The 22,029-nt window shown below is 52.4% G+C and overlaps 5 protein-coding genes across 5 annotated transcripts; 2 read left to right on the forward strand and 3 right to left on the reverse strand.

Moving 5' to 3' along the window:
• Positions 1 to 1,165: 1,165 nt before the first annotated feature.
• B0H65DRAFT_130794 (Metallo-dependent phosphatase-like protein) lies at positions 1,166 to 3,598 on the reverse strand. The gene is made up of 4 exons (XM_062820799.1): positions 3,326 to 3,598; positions 2,345 to 3,205; positions 1,753 to 2,282; positions 1,166 to 1,686 (listed from the first exon to the last, which is right to left on the reverse strand). The coding sequence occupies exons 1-4, from the start codon at positions 3,338 to 3,340 to the stop codon at positions 1,419 to 1,421; spliced, it is 1,674 nt and encodes a 557-aa protein (XP_062684983.1). The 5' UTR covers positions 3,341 to 3,598; the 3' UTR covers positions 1,166 to 1,418.
• Positions 3,599 to 5,428: 1,830 nt separating this feature from the next.
• Positions 5,429 to 10,565, reverse strand: B0H65DRAFT_130820 (uncharacterized protein). The gene has a single exon (XM_062820800.1). It carries the CDS (start codon positions 10,258 to 10,260, stop codon positions 5,575 to 5,577), a length of 4,686 nt encoding a protein of 1,561 aa, XP_062684984.1. The 5' UTR covers positions 10,261 to 10,565; the 3' UTR covers positions 5,429 to 5,574.
• A 2,107-nt stretch (positions 10,566 to 12,672) lies between these two features.
• Positions 12,673 to 13,357, forward strand: B0H65DRAFT_130866 (uncharacterized protein). The gene has a single exon (XM_062820801.1). It carries the CDS (start codon positions 12,768 to 12,770, stop codon positions 13,173 to 13,175), a length of 408 nt encoding a protein of 135 aa, XP_062684985.1. The 5' UTR covers positions 12,673 to 12,767; the 3' UTR covers positions 13,176 to 13,357.
• A 3,999-nt stretch (positions 13,358 to 17,356) lies between these two features.
• Positions 17,357 to 20,751, reverse strand: B0H65DRAFT_458739 (uncharacterized protein). Its single transcript, XM_062826420.1, has one exon. The coding sequence runs from the start codon at positions 20,490 to 20,492 to the stop codon at positions 17,748 to 17,750; it is 2,745 nt and encodes a 914-aa protein (XP_062684986.1). The 5' UTR covers positions 20,493 to 20,751; the 3' UTR covers positions 17,357 to 17,747.
• Positions 20,752 to 21,148: 397 nt separating this feature from the next.
• Positions 21,149 to 21,716, forward strand: B0H65DRAFT_546708 (uncharacterized protein; the record flags this gene model as incomplete). Its single annotated transcript, XM_062829459.1, has 4 exons — positions 21,149 to 21,153; positions 21,325 to 21,412; positions 21,530 to 21,590; positions 21,655 to 21,716. 4 exons carry the CDS (start codon positions 21,149 to 21,151, stop codon positions 21,714 to 21,716), a joined length of 216 nt encoding a protein of 71 aa, XP_062684987.1.
• Positions 21,717 to 22,029: the final 313 nt, after the last annotated feature.

A 22,029-nucleotide genomic window follows, 5' to 3' on the forward strand; every position in this document is an offset into this window, starting at 1 on the left:
CTTAACGCTCTCATCCAGCAATATGCCAACGCGGCTCCTCCCCCGCCCCCTCCGGCAGCTGAGGCACCCCCGCCGCCTCCAATGGACCTCCCTCCGCCTCCCCCTCCCGGCGCTTGAAGGGCACTGAAGTAACTAATCAGATGCATGCTGCTGGGTCGGAAAAGTCGAAATGGAATGGTGTACTGACTGACAGGGTATTCACTTGATTAACAAGGTTTCACTCACAGGATGTCAGCACTCACTAGCATGAATTAACTTACCCATATGGTTGAGCAGAGTTTGCCTGGTTCTTTTAGTTGCTGTTGGAGACAGCACGAACTAACTTTTAACTGTACACAATCAAAGTAGTAGATCAAGATCCTAGGTTTCCTAGATATAACGCAGAAAAAAAGAATGATTTCGTTTTACGTATGGGGCAGGTTAAGCCTTTGGATATATGAAAACTGTAGATGTGCCTACGTAGTTGAAGAAGAGGCTTCCCTGGAAGAATTTACCGTTGGATAACTCGCGTCTCTTTGCCATTCTGCCCAGTCGAGTGAGTTTGGAACATGTCGTTGCCCATCCGTCTCGAGAGTTGGTATTTTCCAGATCCCAACGATACTGTTCTCCTCTCCCCTCCCCGTCCTCTTTCTCTGCTAGATAACGGCGACTTTTCCGTCTGCAAAAGTTACGACACAGATGAACGACACAACATGGAAGTCATTTGTTACTTGAACTTGCATGATTATTGATCTTCCCATTCCATCCATATCATTCACTATCCTCCAATGACTAAGTCAATCGATATCCGACCGTTAAAAGCTATTTTTTGTCTTCCGTGATCCTTCCCAACGAGCCAACCCGGCCTTGTAATAATAATACTACCTATCCCACCCATCCATCCCCATCTCATGATCCAAAGCGAATCGATCATACATATCCGGAACCCGTCTCGTCCAAGGCATTGGTTTAGTTTAATACAGATACAACTTGCCCACACAAACTCGTGATGCAACAGCGATTGCTGAAGTGTCCATCCACCAGGGAGGGCTCTCCTCCCTTCCTTCGTCTTTATCCATTCATCCTTTTCCGATATAGATCAGGCTTCCTTCCTACGTCCTCAATACCATGATGCAAGTGCTGTAGCTTCAGTCAATGGGCGTCCAGTCTATAATAAGTTGTATCAGCTCGTACCATCCTTGCCGAACCTTGTGTGCCGCGCGGGTTTTCGCAGACGTTTGTTTGGGCGGCAGGAGCGAGCGGGAAAGGGGTTGAGCTGAGTAGACAGAAACATCGGGGTAAGTAAAGGTCGGGGCCGGATTACTGCAGCTTCGAGACAAGGAATATAAATAACATCGTCGAGGAGATGCGATGAGATATTTCTCGTTTTCCTGATTCTTCTTCTTTTGGTTTCCAACCGGTACTTGGTCTCTCTCCTCTTAGTCCTCCTGCATAGGCCTAACCGGATGTCCACCATCGACAATCGTGACCTCGTCGATCCTCCTGTCGACATCTTCGCCGTACTCGACCCGCTTCCACGTGTTGATGCGGCCCTCGTTCATATCGAAGTTGAAGACGCGGATCTTGCGGTGAAACCCTCCGTAGCCGGCATAACCGCCGAAACCGGCGGCGCCGGCGTAGCACATCCAGAGGGCGGGCTTGCCGTCTTCTTTGAAGTCTACGGCGCAGTATTCGTTGACGTGGTCGCTAGAACACACTATTTTAGTGACTGTGAAATTGCTTAGTGATCAATCAATGGATTTGGCAACTTACTGTCCACAAGAAACCATCACAACCCCCTCCTCCACCAACGCATCGTGAAAGCCAGAGTTAAACGTCGGCGCCGTAGTCGGTTCCTTCCACGGGCTCACCAGCGTCAAATTCCTTCCATTCTGGTACTCCGGCAGCGGGATGTGGATGAAGGCCACATCCATGTGCACGTGCGTGTACTCGCGGTGCTTCTTCTTGAGTCCCTGCGCCGTCTGCCGGAACCACTCGATCTGGTTGGGCTTGATCCAGTCGTAGCCCGGGTACTTGCGCTCGTTGGGCGAGTAGGCGTGCGTGTCGAGCAGGTACACCGTCAGCGCCGAGTGGCTGGACGAGCCGCGCCCCAGTACCTCGATGAAGTAATTACCAACACCGTCGATGCTCTCGGGCCCGGCGTGGGACAGAGAATAGGGGAGGGTCTCAATCAGGTCCATCTGGGCGGCCCGCGACATGGAGCCTTCGTCGTCGTGGTTGCCGAAGATGGAGACGTACGGGATCTTGTGCTTGATGAGGATTTGGGCATACTTGAAGATGGCCTAGACGAACCATGTTAGCCGCAGTCGCTTTTTTCCAAATCTTAAATTGTCATAGCCCTTACCGTCTGTGTATCAGGCGCCGTCTCGCCATTCACTTGATCACCACTCAACACCACTAAATCCGGCTTCTCCTCCTCCAAAATCTTCGTCACAAAGTCCAGCGTTCTGGGATCCGCCTCGCACTTCTGGCCCTCCGGCAGCGCATCACGACACGCTCCCACGCCCGTACTCAAGTGCAAATCCGCCAGCTGCACAATCTTAAACTTGCCATTATCCCGAATCCTCAACACCGGCTTCACAGGTGGGTGCTGCTCCGCTCCTCTCCTCACCGTCAGATGCGCGGACGGCACACTACGCCCAACGTCCAGCAACAACGGCGTGCCCGTCATGCCCCACCCCTCCCTAGCCTCCACGGCATCGTCACCAAACAGCACATCGATCCCCGTCACCGCATTCTTGGAATCGCTCGCCCCTTTCTTGGACGACCGCTTCACCCACAGGCCGGCCGGCCTGGACTCCCACTTCTCATTCTTGTTATCTACGCCCTTGGCAGCAGCCTTCTCCGCGTCGGCCACGCTGGGGTCCAGTCGGCCCACGGTCACGTCCACCACCACTTTATCGCCCTCCTTCAGCTCCTCCTCGCGCTTGCGGCTGATGTGGAGGTAGGCATGGGAGAAGAGGGTCTTGCCGAGGTGGAGGTCCTTGTCGATGCGGTGCCAGACCGAGGTGTCGAGGTCGCAGCTCGAAAAGGGGTTGTAGCTAGTGCAGGTAGTGACGGTGATGTCGGTGATGACGAGGCCGGCGTGGTGGGTGGGCAGGTATTCGTGGATGGCGTTGGGGAGGACGCGGAAGTTGCGGTCGAGGAAGAAGATGAGGAGGAAGGTGATGACGGCGGCGGTGGAGATTTGGATGATGTTGCGGACCTGGTTTTGTTAGAGGGTTGGTTAGCTTGGTTGGTGATCTTACAGACAGCTTCAACTTTTGTAGCTATTGCTACAGCATTTGCAAAGAGAGTTGAGAGAAGGGAAGTAGAGACGACCTACAATTCGTCGCGTCATCTTGAATAAGACTGTATTTTGTATTTCTGGCCGCTCTGGACCTGCTGGAATCTCTCTTCTAACAACACCGTCTACTACCTCGTTCGTTGTCGAGTATAATAGAGAGCTTCGGCGCCCTGGCTACTACTACTACTACTGAACGAAAGGAGGCTGCCCTGCTGCGGCTCTATGCCCATCTTATAGCATGCCGCAACGGTCGGTATGTCGGACACCACTCGAAAGTTCGAACTACTCCTCGCCAAGCTTTGTGTGAAGTCGAGAAGCTAGCTATCCCAATATGGTAATCTCGATTCGCCGTGTCCGTGGCTCGTCTGGCGTCCGTGTGCGTGGGGTCGTCAACTCCGGTGCGGACTGCGGAGGCGGTATGTACTCGATTTTCGATGTTGGTGATGGTTGGTGCCGACGGGATCGACGGGACTCGTTCGGGAGGTTTAGGTAGTCGGGTGCGGCACAGGGAACTCGTCAGATTTGTATATATCCAAAAACAAGTCGCCACCGACACTGCAACTGAACGAAATGATGAAGCAAAGTGGAAAGTGTCCGAGGAACCCAAGTCAGCTTCGAGACGCCCCGAATGAACAGTTGCTGGAGATGCCTGCCCGCGGCCGTTGTAAAGAAGTGGAATCCGGGGAAATTTACCCAACAAGGTCACCCACGTCGGCAGGGTCGGCCGAGCCCCGCCAAGACAGCACGGGGCCCCTGACCGAGATCAACTCAATAGGTATTGTTAGTGGGTCCATCGTTTAGAGGTGCAATCCTTAACAGCAACATAGAGAAATGTTCTGGAATCTTGAAATGAAACCTTCCCTATGCATCGCTTGTGGTTTTGTGTGCTGGCTGAGCAGTCATTATGACCATCCATCATGACATTCCAGACATCTGTTCCGCTCTTTCTATATTTAAAGTGGGAGTCGATTTGACTAACTGGCTACCGATTTTCTATATTTAAAGTGAGAGCCTAGAAGTCAACTCAATTTTAAACCTTCCCCTATCATGGAGCTCCGTTGCCGACTCTGCGCTGCCTCCTATCATAAGCTTTTTACACAAACCAAATCCGTGTAGTGTTTTTTTTTTTTTTAATCAAAATCCTGTCTACGAAAATGTACTTGCTGCACCCAAATGCGTATGCACAACCCTGCGTGCTTCAGGTCTCGCATTGCATATGCGATATCAGTTGGGAAAAGGACAGACCCCTTTCTTTGGATCCGGATAGAAAAGGGGCTCGGGGACTTGGCCATGTCCAGAACCAACAAGCCGAAATCATTAAAAGCTTCACTTTATCAAGTTGACTGAATTCGACATCCAACTCATGGTTGTTGACATCACCAGAAAGTTTAATCCGCAAGATTTTGTTATCCGATGCATTCCAATTCCATTCTCAACATCCCACGATGCCTATCTGCCTGCCTGCCTCGCTATGTAAACATATGCCCCTTCCTGATCTCATGTTCATGGAAAAGACTCCGGGTATAAACTGATGATCCTTCCCACACTCCATCTCATCTTCATATTCCATTCTGTCTCATCTCCTCCTTCTCATACAACAGGTATCATGCTTTAAACTCGACGAAAAAAAGTGACAAAACCCAAAAGCCAAAAGCTCCCTTTTAACGCCAGTTTGCCTGCCAGTGATGACAGATCCCAGAATCTTTCCCGATCTCTCTTGCCTTTTTTTCCTGTCCGTCGTCATGAAACCCGCACATTACGTCGTTACAAGAGAAAAAAAAGTGAAACAAACAAACGGGAAAAAAAAAGGGAAAAAAAGAACAACGTGCCTGCGCCATATCATCAAATACCAGTCAATGGTTTTTCATCCTCCTCCTTTCATCACCATTATATCCCGAGCACCCAAACAACCTGAAAAAGCAAGCAACCATCAAGGCGACCCCTCTGAAAATGATGAAAACGTCCCACCCATTCGTGCCAGTCGATTGAGGAAATGACGAGAGAGAAGAAGGAAAACGGGAGTGGAGTCCAAGTTGTTGTCCTGTATACCAACAGCTTTGGAGACCCTCCCAAAAAGCAAATGCAATGCGTGTCGTGATATGTCGAATGAACGACTTCTTTCGTGGTGTATGATGCAGTGTTGTTACACAGCTGGGCTCGCGCCCTCTTTCATCTTTTCTGTCTTCTTCAATCTTTCTCCTTCTAATCATGAGTGTTGTGAAATTCCCAAGCAATGACAGAGAATGCTGGGTAAGAACGTAATTGAGGTAGGGAATCAACGAAGAAAATTAGATGCTTGCAAGGCGAGGTCTCCCATCAGGAGCTCGGGCGTGGCAGACCATAAGCTTGAGACTCGTACCCCATTCCTCACACTCAGCGAGCAGGGCTTTGTCTCTCCACATGCTTCCGAGGGTTCCTGGGCCAATGTCGGTACCAGCAGCGCTCTCATAGCACCGGCTGTACCACCATCGTCCCACCTTCGCCACCATCTTGGTGATGCTTTCATCTGCTACTGGGCTTCCGTCGCTGATCATCTCGGGAAGAGTGCGTTCATCCTTAATGGTCTTGCCCTTGCCAGCGGCCTTGCTTCTTTTACCGTTCTCGCTTCCAGACGATCGTGGAATGACACTAGCGACTGGGACGCCAACACGGCAAGTTTTGAGATCGGCAAAGCCCTTTCTGCCAAGTAGTCGGAGGATGAGATCCGAGGTCGACCCAAGACTGACATCGGGGGATTTGGCGTTGATGCGTTCCTTCAGGTGGCGGACAGCCTTACGTCCGCGGTTGCCCATATTGTTCAGATCAACATCCAGGATCGAGAGCTCAATGTAGCCACCAGGTTTGAGGACACGCCGAGCCTCCGAGATAATATTCCGATAGTGTGCCTCGGGGGCCGCGGCCGGGAAGCGAAATACTACAGCCGTAAAACTCTCTGCGCCGAAAGGGAACTTGCCAGTGTGTGACATGTACCGTGTCTGGTAGTGATTCGGGGGACTGAGCGGAAGACCAGTTGAGCCATTGCGAGCAGCTGGACGAGGCGGACGAGGCGAAAGGTTGAAGAACGTTGCTGCTGGATACGTCTCGGCCGCATAGAAAGACCAGTCGTCGTTGCCAAGACCGTCAATAACGAGGATGGAAGGACGCTTCAGTGAGCCCATGTCGTTGAGCAGCTCATCTCGGACCGGACTGAAGAGCACATGTCCAAAGGTAAGCCACTTGCTGACAGTCATGGACCCGACGCGCAGATTGACCAAGGCAAGTGGCGAGCCATCTTCCGAACTTTGACTGCAACCACTCGAGTCGGATCGCCGTGGATCATCAACAGGAAGGCTGCTGGTTTGCTTTTCAGTCTCAAGCTCTTGCTCCAGTTCGGATTGCTTGCTCACAGCCTCATTCTGCAGCTGCATCTCTGACTCTCTGGACATGTCAGGTTCCAATGAGCACCTCGGGCTGGGATGATCGGCCAGGAGTTGCTTCACCTTCTCAGCCATGTCGGAACTATAGACGCTTGAACTGACAGGTATTCTTTCCGAGTGCATAATTTGGGTAAGACTTTGCACCTGTTGTTCTTGGAACTGAGAGCGAAGAGTTGGGGACTCCAGAGGTGGTTCGATGCGTCTTGTTGGGGTCGCCGTATACTTTTCCAAGTGAAATTGGTTCCCGAAAGAGGATCGTGTGGATGGGGGCTGCTTCAACGTTTCGTCCCCAAACAAGTCATCATACTCGTCCCAAATCTCGTCCTCGGCCAATGGTGCATCAGGCTCGGGAATGACTGCAGTAGCCTCGGCAAAGTTGAATCCTCCGGAGCTGCTGGAAGTTGTGGTATTGGTGGTGCACTGAGAACCCTTCCTTGGTGAAAATGAGAGAAACTCTTGTCCAATCTGGGTGGGGTAAGTTGGAAGCATTGATCCCGGACTTTGAGTCAACATCGGGGCCTCCATTCCAGCGGTCGTCGCTGGCTCCATCGGGACAGGCGTCGATGGCCTGGGCGGACTAGGACTAGGTCCCTTGGCTATGGAGTATGCATCCCGAAGGTCCATCTTAGACGGCGTGGCTTGGACACTAAGTCTGTGGAACGGCCGGGAGAAACTCTTGGGTGATATCTGTTCGGCACGAGCACTGATGACTTTTGGAATCCGACCGACCTGAGGAAGTCGGCTCGGGCGGCCCTGTGCAGGACTGGTGGTGTTTCCGGCCTGCGTTGCAACGGATGAAGGCATTGACGGAGGGGTTGGAAGCTTAGAAAACTTGACCGGTGACATGTGCTCGAGCTCGGCGACTGTCGGAACCTGGGCGCTGGCTTCTGAAGTTAAGAAGCTGGGATGCGTATTCTCTTGAGTTACGGAAGGTCGGCACTCCTCCGACTCCCTGTTCTGAGAGTCAGGAATCTGCTTGTGAGTTGGAGAATCCGGGCTCTTCGCCTCGCGAAGAACTTCCTCCAAGTCCGGGATATCGGTATCTTCCTGCTCAGACGAGTCCATCATAGTATAGAATGCTAGCGGCTTGCTTTGGACGACCTTGACTGTAGCCGCCACAGCAGCCACTGGAGCCGCATTCTCAGAAATGTCCACCTTCTTTGTCTCTGGAGCAGGTTGGCTGTGATTCCTTCCAAAGAAGTTCCATTTTCGCGGAGAACGAGCTCGCTTCATCAGGCGCTTGGGTCCAGAAAGGTTCTTGGATCCTTCTGATGCCTTGATGCCCTGGGCGGCGTCAATCGACGGGGCCATCATGGAGTCGTCCGTCATGAGGACACCGGCATCAATACTAGTGATCGAGGGAGACGTAACATGGGGTTGAGTGACGATGGGAGCCGGAATCCTCGGGGGTTCCTTCTCTCCAGACTTCAACCTTTGTATGGATCTCCGCAAAGCCAACGTCGACTTGATGACCGGAGTCTCAGACTCACTACTCTCGGAGGGTCTGCGGCTGCTGACAGACGCGCTCTGAGCATGTTGACCAGCGCGAGGGAATGCAGACGGCCACAGAGTGTTCCGAGGGATAGAGTTAAGAGAGACTTGCGAGCCGTTCTGTGATTCCACGCTGGGTGGTTCACGCGTGACGCTTTGGCTGCTTCCTGTCCGGCTCAAGTCCGAACCCACATTCCTGTTCTCGATGATTTCCCCGCCTGCGATAACGACAGGTGCCATCCTTTCCAACAAGAAGGAATCGTTGGTGCCAATGCTTTCTTGCGAACTCATCGTCCCAGGGATCGCTCGGCTAGTGTTTGCAAGGCTGTTGCTCCTACGGCGTGCTGGCCCGACGCGCCCATAGCCTTCGTGGCCAGTTCCCGCGGCAGGACCTTTCCTGGTCGGCTTCTTCTCATCCTTCTGTAAAGGGACCTCTGGGGCTGTCTTTGTCCGTCGTCCGAAAAGGGGGAAGCGTCGAAAAGTCGACACACCAGGGCTTGGCGTACGGGTGGTCCTTCCTGGTTCGGCTTTGATGGTACTCGCATCATCCACCATCCTGGACATCTTTGGCGCTGGCGTTGCTTCTCTGGCTATGGCTGGCCTTAGAAGATGAACGTGTGTGTCGGAAGTTGAGGATAGCAAGCCAGGCCTAGCGACGATTGCCGGTGCCAAAAGCTTGCTTGATCTCTTTTCGGATGGTGCAAATGTCAAGTTACTCTGGATAACGGGTACGGGCAGACCCAGTTGAGAGTTAAGGTCCGGGGTCCCATCTCTGCTCGGGCGGCGAGGAGGCTGCCCTCTAGGCGGTGGAACTTGCTGGGCGGTTTGGGCGGGACGAGGTCGAGAGAACGAGCCTGGCTTCGGCAACAATTGTGCGCCTACCGCTGCTGGTGCCGTTGGCTGGGTCGGTGGCGCACGCCAGGGCCTCGGTGGTGATAAGCTTCCATCGTGGCTCTTGGTGAATTTGTGTGACGATATGCGTGATGGTGGGCTAGGCGGAAGGGGTGATAGCTGCTTTCTCTTCTTGGAATCCTTCCTTTCAAGCTCACGGACTGTCGAGTTGGATGACGACGAGGTCAAGGATTCCCTGACTGATGGCAAACCCTGAGGATCAGCGCTGACAAGATCCAACTCATTCGATATGCTTCCTCCTCTTCTCCGGCTGACTGGCGGTCTTGTTTGGGTCAAGTCAACCTGTCTCATCCTGACACCAGCTCCAGGGAATCGTAAAGGCGCCACCATGCCGGGGGACTGAGAGGACATGGACGTAGGCGTGGTGTCTCGGCTATACGGACCAGGTCCTGGTGACCCGGAGAATCCTGTACATGGGCTGCTGCTGAAGCCACTCATCTGACTGCTAGATCCGGAGAACAAGGGCGTAGGGGGAGGGAGATCGTGAGTCGTGAGCGGGTACAGCACCTCAATGCCGAAACTTCCATTGTAGGCTGGCACTTTGACGTCGCGATATCTGTCCAGCTCTGGGTATAATGCTGGTGCCTGCGGCGCGCCTACCGCAACTTCGACTTGGTGAGCTACTCGAACTTCCATCGTGTTTATTGTTGGGTTGCGTTCGGAGCGCGAACTAGCTGAGGAGTCGATTGAGGTCTGAGATCGGGGGTTGGAAGACGATGATGACGAGCTTGTTTTGGAATGGTTTCCAGTCTCGTCTCGGGAGTCTTTGCGGATGCTGTTCACTACTTCGTTTGATATCCCCGAGTTCTTCCTCCTAAGCACATTTCGAGGTTTTGAGGTCGGCGCAGGTAGTCGGCTGGATGACGCTGATGTAATCGATGTGGTGTTGCCCAATATCTTTGAATTTCTGTTTCCAGCTGTAGGCCGAGGCTGAATGGGTTCCGGTTGGGTATCGGAGGGCCGCCGTTGCGGCAAAGATTGCGGTAGCCTACTAGGCATCTTGGGCTGTGGTAGTGTCCTAACACGTTCGGTGCTTGACTCTCCTCCTCTTTTCTTCAATAGCAATGAACCGGGTGGCGCTATAGTTCCGGGACTTTTGAGCCTGCTATCGGCTGACAAGCCTGAAGGACCGAGTCCTGGCCTTTGGGAAGCCATTGTGATCCTATATCCCACGGAGGAAGCCCGGCTAACAGAACCATACTAAGACTCTTGCTCCGTGGTCCACGACATGAATGCTGTGCGAGAGTAACACAACCAAAGTCTACCGCGCTGCTAGTATGTGTTCAGGGGCGGGAGGCTGTGACGGGCACAACGGGAGTAGCCTAGTCGTATCGCGGAACACCGGTGCTCGATCCTGCCCGTGGCAATTAAGTGCTGATCCCGTATTAGTATTCCACCGGGAGCCGAAGTACCCGACAAGTTTTGAACAGCAGCGAGTGGATTAAGCAACGTCCATGGTGACCGGAAGAACAAAAGGACGGAAAATTTAGAAGAAAGAGGCTGAGAAAAGGAATGATGGTTCAGTAGTGCCTGGATAGATGCCCTACTAGTTAGTTTTCTCAATTCCTGGGAACCATGGGCCCCGAATGGGGTCTGGTGTGTAAGTGGTTGAGTGTGGGTAAAATGTGATGGTGGGCCGCTAATATTTTCTTGGGCCAGGGTGTAGTGTATTGGGAAGCAGATTGTGTGTAAGACGAGATGGAGGGTGTGTGGGTGGTGGGGGTTAGATTAAGTTGAAGAGGTGGAAGGTATCACAGCACTAGTGATGTGTAGTAATGTGGAAGTAGCAAAGGGGGAATACGGATACGCATCAGGGAAGGCGTCGTCGGATGTAGCATCCATAAAACAGAAAAGAAAAGAAAGTACTTGTGAGCCCAGGCAGACGGAACAAATACACTTACCTAGGTTAGACTGCTGGTTGAGCTTCTCGGAACTGGATAGCCTCAATTCAGTTACAACGTGGAAGCCCCGGTAAGGTAGAGCGTTCCGAGGCTTTGGTAAGTTGAGTCAAGTTGGTTTGAAGTGGTAATGAGGGAGTGATGGTAGCCAAGCGGGAGAGGTACCACCTCGAGAAAGAAAAGTGAAGAGAAAGTGAGATGACAAGGTAGTAGGAAGAGTTAGTCGGGTAGTGAAGGCAAGATCTTGCTCATGAGGTAGGTAGAGTGGCAGTAGAGTAGCAGTAAAGTCGAGATATCAATAGCGCGGCAAAAAGATCCCATGTTCCTGACTTGCCGCGTAGAGTAAGGATCTGCCGCCAATGAGATGGACGAGGTCGGCGACAATGTGCTTGGGAAATGTCGACCATGTCAATCCAAGTACACCACGCGGACCTGTATGGGTGGAAGGTACAAGGGCCAGGGTTGGTATGATAGCCAGTCCATCGGTGGAAACATGGGAACATGGGAACATGGGAACCTCAATGGCCCATAGTCCGGACGGCCGCCCTCACTCGTGGTGTAATTCCAAGGTACAGGGCAGTAATTGTTGCTATCTTTTGACACTCGGGGTGGCGTATGGTTGAAGTGCTGTCAACTCGACAACACCTGACTTTTGACCATCTTCAGCATGAGCGACGACGCATGATGCGTTGTGCACTGGCATTTGACCTTTTTTCCACGACAACCTGGAAGATGCCCGAAAGAGGGGGAGGGAACCTGGGTGAAGAGTCATCGTTAAAAGTTGAGAAAGTGGAAGAGAAGAGGGGAGAAGACAGCAGCGCAGTGGAGAGCGGTGTCTAATCTGCATCCAAGTTGGCGACCTCTTGTGGTTTGAGAAGAGGAAAGAAGAAACTGTCAAAAGGCAAAAGCATCGTTGCCGTTGGTTGGGCTGCATGGTGTCAATAGCATTTAGTGCGGTGCAAGGGTGCACCTGGAGCGGGAAGAGTGGGGAGATGAACAACACCTCAGGAAGGGGGTTCCACTGTACCGCCCTGTTCTCGGTGGATCGCAGCTGTACCTGGGCTGTACCTGCGGTATTGTACCTGACGCTACCTCATGCTCAAAAAGACAACCAAAGACAGGCAAAGACAGCCCTGGAATACCTTATGCATGCGGAGATGCCCTATGAGCACCCAGAAGGCGATGCGAAGTGTGCCATTGGGCGCGAGTTAACAACGGGATTCTGCTCAATGCTACCCCCCCTCTCCCCTCAATCTCTGGTCGCATTCGATCCTCTTGCTCCTTTGATGTGGTAGACTCTCCTTGGGCATCCCGAACGAGAGCCTCCATTCGAGGCCCGGAGATGGCTGCTCACCTCGTCAGAAGCAATTTGCGTGTTGGTGATGAGCCCCCGAGCCCCCCTTGGCCGACCATCTAGGCCGACTGAGGATATGAAGAGCAGTGCCCCCGGCCCATTTGTCTGGCCATCTTATAGCCATGGATGTCCCTGGCTTTTGGGATCAGAATAGACAAAGTCAATCGGCTCAAGACGGCACGGCAATTTGATGGACGGCAAGGTTCCATGGATGGTTGAACGCGGGGTTCTCTCGCCCTCGTCCCAGGGTCACCTACAAAAACCTACGAGTTCGGGGGATCGCGAGAATCCCCAGGCTTGGTGTGATATCTCCGTCATATACCCACCCAGAACTAAGGAAAAGTTGGAATCTCTGACGTGCTCAACCCCATCAAGTTCTCTCACATGCCGGGCTACACTAGACATCGGGAATGAGAAAATCCGTCTCCTCTGTGATGGTCTCTTATTTCTGTTGCCTACCTATCACTGTTATCCGACCCTTTATCACAAGAACCCCCGAGGCCATCAAGGATTTTGAGCAAAATGTCATCAACGCCCTACGCTTCATTCAAAATGACAGGATCCATGTCGTTGATCCCCCGGAGGCGCTAATGAACTCCCCGGCAAAAGAAAGGAAACAAGGAAGAACGGGTCCTGTCCGAGGAATAATTTCAGGTATAATGGACGGCATCATCACCATCACTCCAATACCAGGACCATGGCACAGACAATACAAAATCTCCCATCCCACGGTCCATCGTCCATCGCCCATCTCGTCATCTATCCATCCCGTCCCAGCTCCAGGTCCCCAGTCTGCGCACATCCCACAACGCCCGTAGCGACTTGTGCCGTGTCGTGTCAATCAAGTGTCAATCGCGTCCGTGGGAGACGAGATAGAGAGATTGAAGGACACCACAAGCGAGCCGACTATCCCCTCGCACCGAGCGAGTTCTGTACGCAGACTCACGGCGTGTCCCAGATCTAACCTCGGGCGTTCGCTCCCGTGGAACCGGCTTGTCGAGGTTCGTTCATTCGTCAAAGCTACAGGTAATTGTCGTGACGAGTGAAGCACGACGGAGGACGGACGGGTTGCTGATCGATCAGTTCATTGCAAGCAAGCGTCCGTCCGTAAGCCATCGGCAGGCCATGTCACCCACGTTGTTCTGGGGAAGCACGACATTCTTTGGTCCAGGGGTGGATGGATCATGGATGGGGGGCCACTGGGACATTCACCATTGAAGACATCGTGTGGTTGCCCTGCTGTGTCTCACTGGAACAGACTTCACTCTTCTTCACAGAGGAATGATAGCTCACATACACTACATGAACCCCAGCATCTCGGAAGCCAATGGATTCCGCAAGTCGGGGTTTTGTTCGCCTGCCGTAAACCGCCCAGTGGGCATCGTCAAAAATGCCATCGTTTCGACAGCCGCCCAAATCCACGCTACCATTCGTCGATCCGTCCCCTTGCTCAATCCTGCAGTGTCTTGATTCGGCGCAGAGCACAGGTCTGATTGGTTGGAAAATGAGGAGGAATTGTAACCAATCACTTTGGCTTGTTGCCCAGTGGGTGTCGTGGGCTTTCTTGGTCTGGAGGAGTTGAGCACTTGGAGGAGTCTTCATTTTCCAATCACAGTGACTAAACACCCTGCTGGACCTCAGGCCTACTGAAAAGGGTAGGTCAGGCCGGATCTTCTGTGATTTTGCTGAGTCAAATTCTAAGAGCATGGAGTGTTTCTCTATGGTCCTTGTTGAAGAGATTTCGGTGCGGATATTGAAGAGGATTCTACGTGACGAAAAGTCAGAGTTTTCCTTCAATCATCACAGCACCCTGGAGAAAACTACCTACGTATACGGAATGTGGGTTCATAATTGTACATGCGGTACCTTACCTGAGGCCAACGGTTGTGCATCAGCAACTACAAGGGGGTATCAACAGGAACTTCGAGACTACCTGGTCAGTCATACGCGCTCGTAGGTAGGATGGTGGACCAAGCAAGCTGAATTCTGCATAACAACAACCTCCAATTCTCCAATGAACAAGTTGGGCATCCAATCCCTCATTGACAAGTTGTCGATGATCAGAGAAATAGTTCGAGTTCGATGCCACTGCTACGATGTGAGCCTCCATCGCCTAGGGGTCATCGGTTGACTTCGCCGAAAATTCTCCACCAGAAACCAACGCCAGCGACCTGACCTAACGCCAGTCATCCAGATCGCATCGCATGCGTTTAAGCGTTGCAGGGCTTCCTTCGTCCCAAAGCCTGAATGTTGGGATCCATCTGGTCGGCTTTTCGGCCACTGGGCCTCGTTCCCAGAAACGCTTCATTCCGAATCCTTCTGAAAGGTCTCAAAAACCGAACCCGAACTGCTGGAGACACTGTGGCCGCCGCTGTGGCCGTGGCCGGCCGGTCGGCTCCATGGGTGTGGCGAGTGCAAAGAAAGAAGCGAAGATATCGCCAATGAATTTGACCAACCAAATCATCCAGTCTCGCTCCGCCACACTCGAAATACCATTGCAGTGGAAAGAAACCGAGAGGGAAAGTGAGGCTGGTGACGTGGCACTTTTCAGTTGCGGTCGCCGGTCGTCGAGACCGAGACCGCTACAGAATCAACGGCTGCCTCCCTCCTCCCTTTCTGTACCAAAATCTTGCCCTGAGTTTTGTACAACGCATCAACTCCTCAGCTTTGCTTGCCCACAGCATCACGAATGAGAACGGAGTCCTCCGCCGTGAATTTCCGGTTCAGTATCTTTCTCTCTGTTGAAATCCACCTGGGAAGCTGGAATCATCGAAAGGGATGCGCACAACGAACCACGGATGGCATCATCCGCTCCATCTCTCCTCGTCAGTGTCAAAATCCCCTGAGACCAGGCGTGAGGCGTCACTGGCGTAAAACAAAAGACCCCTGTCCTAAATATCCACGCCAAGCTATAAGCTACCCAAAAGCTCGCCGCAACAGGGGTCTCTTGCAGATCTCATTGGCCACCGGCGATGTCTTGGACAATCAGACAACCACCGAACTGTCGAACTGTCGAACACCAAAGCGACTTCGACAGCGATGGCAGGATCTCTTGTGTTTCCTGTTGTCTTTTCTGCCTTTTCGGAGACCTCTTCTGTATGGAGTCCCTCGAGTCTCTCGAGTCTCTGGATGGTCCAGTAGCTGGCAACGTGATCATGAAGTGGTGTGAACTTTTTGAAGCCATCGTTCGCTTTGCGGCTCTGAGTGGGTAACGGCCAAGTACATATCCTACAGTAGACGACATCTTGTTGGGGTTGTTGCCTCGTCGGTTTTCTCTTTCTGTATAGTTCTCCGTTCACTCGGCGGCTGTGCAGAGAGCCTTCGGTCTAGTAGACTGGTTTGTTGATAAGCTTGTTGCTGGCTTACTTACGTCATTCTGGACTCTCCTGTAAGGAGGACTCGGGCTTGTTAATGGTGGCTTCGGATGTCCCAAACCGAAAACCTCTAGATACCGTCTTGTCTGGTATGCCTTGGTAGGTCCCTGAGTAGTCCAACGGGAGTCACCATCAGCAAGCCTTGGAATGACCGGAGAGTTGCCAGAACTATCACTCCTCCCCTTTCCCTTTTCCCTATCAGCTCTTCGCCAAGCTAGCTGAGCATCCAACACGTTCTGTCTGCCTCCCCAACATTCAATTTCACCTAGTCCTTCTCTGGTAGTGGTATCTTTTTCGGCTGTCTCCTGTCGATGACTTGTCGGCCCTATCACCGGTTATTCAACCCGATAGGATCCATGCCATGCCATGCCATGCCATGCCTTTCCATCTCATGTCTAGTCCAGTTCGATCGGATGGAGATGAGATGACTCGACGGTTCGATCCTCTCCTCCCCGGCTTTCCGTTATCATCTCCATCTCCATCACCGAATAATCATCTGCCTAACCCATCCACCTGACCTGGCCATCTCTAGAAACTCCCATGTACCTTGCTTTCCCGTATCCCGCCCCGTCATTTGTCTTGGGCGTAGGGCGCTTCCCAGCTCCAAGCTAGCTAGGCGAGCCAGCCAGGTTAACCTCGCTTCAAAATCTCCGAAGCCGGCAAGACCAAGACCAAGACCAAGATGTTGGGGTAGGTGTGGATGTGGCTGCCTGGTATGAGGTTTCGTCTCTCCTCTCCTCTGGGGACTGGCCAATTTTGCCCATCCAGTGGTGAGGTACATCTTCGGGTATACCATTGGATGCCACTTGCCTCGTCGAGATAACACCAATGTTGGTTGTCGGTTTAAGCCATGGCTTTTCCTTTTGTTCTCATCGCCAAGTCTTAGCATGAAAAGTTCTCTTCTAGGTGGTTCTATCGAAGGGTGTCCCTTCCTCCTTCAAGGCGGCCTTTTGATCTCCCACCTATCATCCCAATCCACTACAGAAATGAGACAGAATTCATTGGAGAAAGCTCACCCTCATCCTTCTTTCCCTCCCCCCCCTTCTCAAGCCGGGCATCTCCCCAGCCTATAGCCGTCCCCAAGCCCTCCAACCCCCCCTCATTTCTTCTTCAAATCCCACATCCTTCCATCCTGCTAGCACTAGCCGTTTTGAATCCTCATCCCCTTTGACCCCGCTCAAAATGACTAAATGACTAAATGATAGACCAGTAAAAGTGAGTGATGCCATCGTAGAAAGATAGCTAAGCGCCTTGCTTGAGTAAAGGAGTTGACTCAGCCCTTAACTAACAGCCCACAGCCAGCCAGCCCCAGACGTCACTCGCGCACTCATTCACTCAGTTGACACGGACTAGCTGGGTTCTATGGTAGTTCAGGTGAGTGAATGGGAAAGGGAAGTGGCTCTTCCCAGATATGAGTGAGAAGGGACATGCCATGGCACTCCGGGTACTGTTGGCGAATGGTCCTGAATGAGCCAGTAATGTAAGTCAGCGCCGGCGGTTGGATGGCATGAGATTGAGCTACTTACCAAGTTGACCGGATATTAGATACCCTCTTGGGCAAAGGCCGGATGGTGATGAGGCCTTGCCGTGATCTCATGACGGAAGTGGCTGTCTCTTGTGAACATCTTTCTTGCTAGATATATATATATATATAATGCTAAATTGTTGAACAATAGAAAAGAAAATCAGATATGTAAACAACTCTCAAATATGTACATTGAGTGCAAAGCGTCTGTCTGTTTCAGACCCAAGCAAAACTGTTGTTCTGTTGTTCCTCCTCGCGGAAGCTCGTGCTCTCTCTCTCTTGCTCTCATCATGTCCTGTAAACCATGACCTTGTGGACTCCGTGTCCTCTATCGTCTATAGATCCCTCTCGTAGTTGTATATCTATATGACCGCAACCAATGTATGCAAAACGCGATTACATGTCGGAAGTCGGAGGACAAATCATGAAGTAGATGTTGGTTTGTTCGGTCGGTACTGTGTATCCCGCAGCAGCTCAACTGCTTCTTACTGTTACTTGAGGAAGCGATCGAAGCCCTCAAAGTCCTGGAAGAAGTCGTCTTCCGTTTTGACTTCTGAGCTTTCCTTGACTGTTGAGTTTTGCGCATCCGGATCTAGACTGGCGTCTGCTTCCTCTTGTTGCTGTCGATATTGACGTTTTAGTTTGGTGGCGAACGGTGGCCTACCACCTGGGCCATACTTCACCCACAGCCTGCTCCCCACCGCATACTCGCGTTCATGAGGTATGAACAGTTCTGGCTGGGTCTTTTTAAGTTTGAGCTTCCACTCCTTCATTGAGTGGTGAACCAGCTCGGGCAGACGTTCCAGGACGTAGGAGCCCCAGGCAAGATTACACAATCTGATGGCTTCTTTCAGCGAAAGAGTCTCCCTCACTTTTGGGGTAACGTAGTGGTGCCCATGTTTCTGAGGCCGGTGGAAGCGCTTGACCTCGCCTGAGACCAAGAGTACGGTGAGAGCTGGGACAATCACCGAGCGAGTCCAAGAGTCATCAGCCCTCACCCCCCTCTCCTTGAGCATTGCCACAAGCTTGATGCCTCGGGCGAAAAAGAAATGTGCCGGCTTCGAGAACTCTGTTCCATCCCAAGGCATGCCCCTGGAACTGCGGAAACCCCAGCGGATGATCGACCCCAAGAGCTCCGTTCCAAAAACCATCTGCAGTGGATGGTAGGGGCTCGTCGTGCTCAGTTTGGATGGAATGCTCATAAACCTTTCTGACTTCGGCAATTGCTGAGCGACTGCGTCGGGTAGATCGAGCTTGTGAACCCGGAAAGAGCCCCTCTCAGGTCCCAAGCTACCCTCATAGAAGCTGACAATGTCCAACGCCAGATCGTCGCGCTCGTCATGTAGTCCTTCACGGCCGAGCCTGAAAAGGATAATCTGAGAAGCTTTGGCTGCGAGAGGATATCCGAGTCGTAGAAGCCGTCTATACATGGTGGCATAGGAGGAAATATCCACGCCATCTTTCGCAGGCCCTGGTACTATCTCTTCGCATACATGTTTTGATATAGCATCGGCCGTAGAGTGCATCAGTTCGATGTTTCCATCGGCCATAATGTCCATGAAGCCAACCATAGGCGAAGCGTTGTTAGCTTTCAAGCAGACCAACAATGCTCCGTTCGTTGAATCTTCCAGAAGTTGTCTTGTTTTGAGATGACTAGCTTCCAAAAGGAGTCGACAGAGCATAAAGTCTCCCTCCGCAGCGGCGCAACTCAGAAACGAGGGGTGCTTGGCAGAGTTGTCGAACTCTTCCGGATGCATGGCCGTATGCGTGAGACCCTCGAACAGCTCCTCGTCGCCAACTGTAGCAAAGTGTTGTAGTGTCTTCGAATAGGTTGAGTTGCCAATACTGATTCCAGACGCTTGCAGCTGTGCAATGTGGTGAAGGAGTCGGTCGGGGGATGGTTCGCGCCGGGCAATAGACTGTAACGAGAGTGGCCCAATTTCAGAGAAGCCGAGAGTCGAGACTGTGCCAATGATGGTTTCGATGGAGAAGTCGAGGGTCGCAAACCATCTAGCGCCCAAGCTGTCATTATCTGTTTGTTCCTTGATGCCGAACACATTGCCCAGACTTTTGGAGATTTGGTAGTCGAAGCTGATATCAACTTGCGAGTTGTCGTCTCTTAGAAGGTTGTTCAGATCTGCACTGCTCAGAAGCGCAGGTTTACTCGGTGTAAGGAAAGACTGTTCTTTGGTGGTCAACTGGATCTTCGGATGAAAGCCGGTCAAAAACTGTAAGAATGGCCGAGAAGCTTCGGTTGTTGGCAAGTCGTTGTGAGAAATAAACAGCCGACGCCAATCACGGGCAATACCTTCCTCTCCTTGAGCGAAGAGGTAGGGAATGAAATCGTCGTAGAGGTTTTGGCGGACACTCGTCTTGTAGAGTGCTTGTAGGATTTCTCGAACCTTTGCGTCTGAATTAGTGATGAACTGCTTCAGCACTTGGGTAAGGGGTTCTGAGTCGGAGCAAAACGACGAGCTTAGGCGTAAGTGCCATAGCAGAGTTGACTGTATATCCTGTTCCGCTATGAAGAAAGATACAACACCTGCGTAGAGGTTTGGCCAAAGGACTCCGCGGTCGCTGTAGAGCCACTCAGCATAGGACCAAGCACTGTGTAGCATTTCTTGATCGCGAACGGCCACGTCTAGTATTGCTTGCCAGAATTTCTCAGCATTTGGGCCTTCCACTTCCGTCAAGGTTTGCCGTTTTTGCAGGCCCTCGAGAACTACAGCGACTCCGGCATCTCCTTCGGTGCGTTGGCGGTGCTCAAGTATGCACGACCAAAGAGTGATGTCGTTCGCATACTGTGGCCAGTCAACCAGCCGCGGCTGTCCATCCTTTGGTGTTTCTGCGAGGACATCACACTGGAAGCGCAAGTCTTCCTCGCTAACCGTCAAGATATCCCAATCCTCACGGTTGAAGGGCTGGTTGGCGACGCGGGATGACCGAAAGCTTGGCCGTCCTGACAGGTCGTATGTATTAGACACTTGGCCTGGTAGCGCCTGCACTGCCGAGCCCCGAGCCGTCTTTGTATTCCGAACACCGTGGTCTTCTTCCGCCGCCAAACCCTCCCCATGTGCGTATGCCGTCAACGACCTCGACCGGCGCGCGCTCGTTGAGAAGTTGACGCATCCTGGTAGTCCAGATGCTTGTAAGTGCACAGCGTCCGTGTATAAGTGCGATATGGTGGAGCGGCCCGAGCGAGCTACATGTCGCAGCACAGGAGGCACGGCTCGCATAATGGTATCGTGGCCGCTCGACACAAGGAATTGGGCATATGAGCGGCGGGGACTCTTCTTAGCGGGTGTTTCAAGCGATCATGTCGATTTATTCTTGGTTTCGAAGTCGCCGCTGGATTATTCGGCGTCGTTGTTCGTATCGATCGTATGTATCGCGAAGTACGTGGCGCTTCGTTGACTGACTCGAGTTCTGGGGTATCGCGGTCCCACGGATGGGGTTGTGAGGGGATGTGGAAACTTGGGGTTGGAAGCTTTGACGTTCTCGAGTGGCCGAGACACAAAGTGGAGGACCTTGCATGGAAAGCTCCTCTAAAATACTGCTTAGTCATCCTGTACGTACTGAACAGCTGCTCCCCGGCAGGCATCGAGTCCGCTGAGCTTCTGAAGGTCAAAGTGAGGCACTCGGCATCAGCTGAGAGCTGTGAGCACTGGCCAATGCTTTTACAACTGGCAGGCAGGCAGAGCTTCCGCCGTCAGGTCTGCAGTCTCCATCCACAAGTCCGTGCACCACAGGAAGCCCCGAGCCGAGAAACCTGGAGCATTGAGAGGTTCAAAGCTAACTCTCCGTCCTTTCCACGCATTCGACATCATCACACCAACCCCTCGCATCACCCCCCCGGAATCCTCCACCCAACGACCACCGACAACAATTCAAGATGGCGTAAGCTTCTCCCCTCCGACTCCGAGCTTCTCGACGACCCGACGACTCTCCAGCGACTGCGCGCATTGCGGACGCCACCCCAAGTCCAATTGCCTGTCGTCATGACGCACTATTATTCGTCGTACGATTTCGGAACCCCAGGCTAACAGCTCCCTTTCTTCCCGACTGCAGCGGCCTCGTCAACGCCCCTAACCGCGTCCCTGAGAAGCAGCGCTTCTACCAGCAGGCCTACAAGAACCACACCCGCCTCTGGAAGATCGTGAGTTGAATTCGACACTCGAGCATGGAGGGGGAATCGACAGATGGGAAATAGGAGAGAGAGAGACAGAGAGGGAGGTTTTGTCGGGACAAGGGCTGATGATGAAATGGCAAACAGGGCCCTCGCAGCGGCATCATCATTACCACCTTCAACATTGCCATGTGGGGTACCTTCGGCGGTGCGTATACCTTCATTTATAGCTTACCACTTCGTCCTTGGTCCTTCCGCTAACTATACATCAGCTTCCATGTACGCCATGTCCCGCAAGGTTCTCGGCTACAACACCTGGTTCCAGGAGGATTAAACTAGCCGTCCTACTACGATAGCCAACGAAGGAGGTGTTACTGGGACATGAGAGAAGCAAGTGATTCCCTTTGAATATGTGTATAGTCACGAAGAGCAGCATAGACGGCGGCAGAGGGAAGGCCGCTTTTGGGTGACTCCTCCAAGAAGTATGCCACCACGCCAATATTCCCTATTTGCATCCTGGATCCCACCGACCACCTTTGGGAGCTACTGTAACCGTGGAAATCGTGATCCATTGGGTCTCGGCGCTTCGACTACCAAGCCCCAAATACTGATGGCTGCAGCTGGCAAGCCTTTTCTATCATTACAAA

This window comes from Neurospora tetraspora (genome assembly GCF_033439725.1).
Source record: "Neurospora tetraspora strain CBS 560.94 chromosome Unknown B0H65scaffold_2, whole genome shotgun sequence".
Taxonomy (NCBI): Eukaryota; Fungi; Ascomycota; class Sordariomycetes; order Sordariales; family Sordariaceae; genus Neurospora; species Neurospora tetraspora.

Bases quoted from the DNA above. Each gene is read 5' to 3' on its own strand.
- B0H65DRAFT_130794 (XM_062820799.1), bottom strand. The intron at 2,283-2,344 runs GTAAGGGCTATG...TGGTTCGTCTAG, and splicing joins CGGCGCCTGATACACAGACG to GCCATCTTCAAGTATGCCCA. The intron at 1,687-1,752 runs GTAAGTTGCCAA...AGTGTGTTCTAG, and splicing joins GTGATGGTTTCTTGTGGACA to CGACCACGTCAACGAATACT.
- B0H65DRAFT_130820 (XM_062820800.1), bottom strand. From the start codon at position 10,260: ATGGCTTCCCAAAGGCCAGGACTCGGTCCTTCAGGCTTGTCAGCCGAT.
- B0H65DRAFT_130866 (XM_062820801.1), top strand. From the start codon at position 12,768: ATGAGAAAATCCGTCTCCTCTGTGATGGTCTCTTATTTCTGTTGCCTA.
- B0H65DRAFT_458739 (XM_062826420.1), bottom strand. From the start codon at position 20,492: ATGCGAGCCGTGCCTCCTGTGCTGCGACATGTAGCTCGCTCGGGCCGC.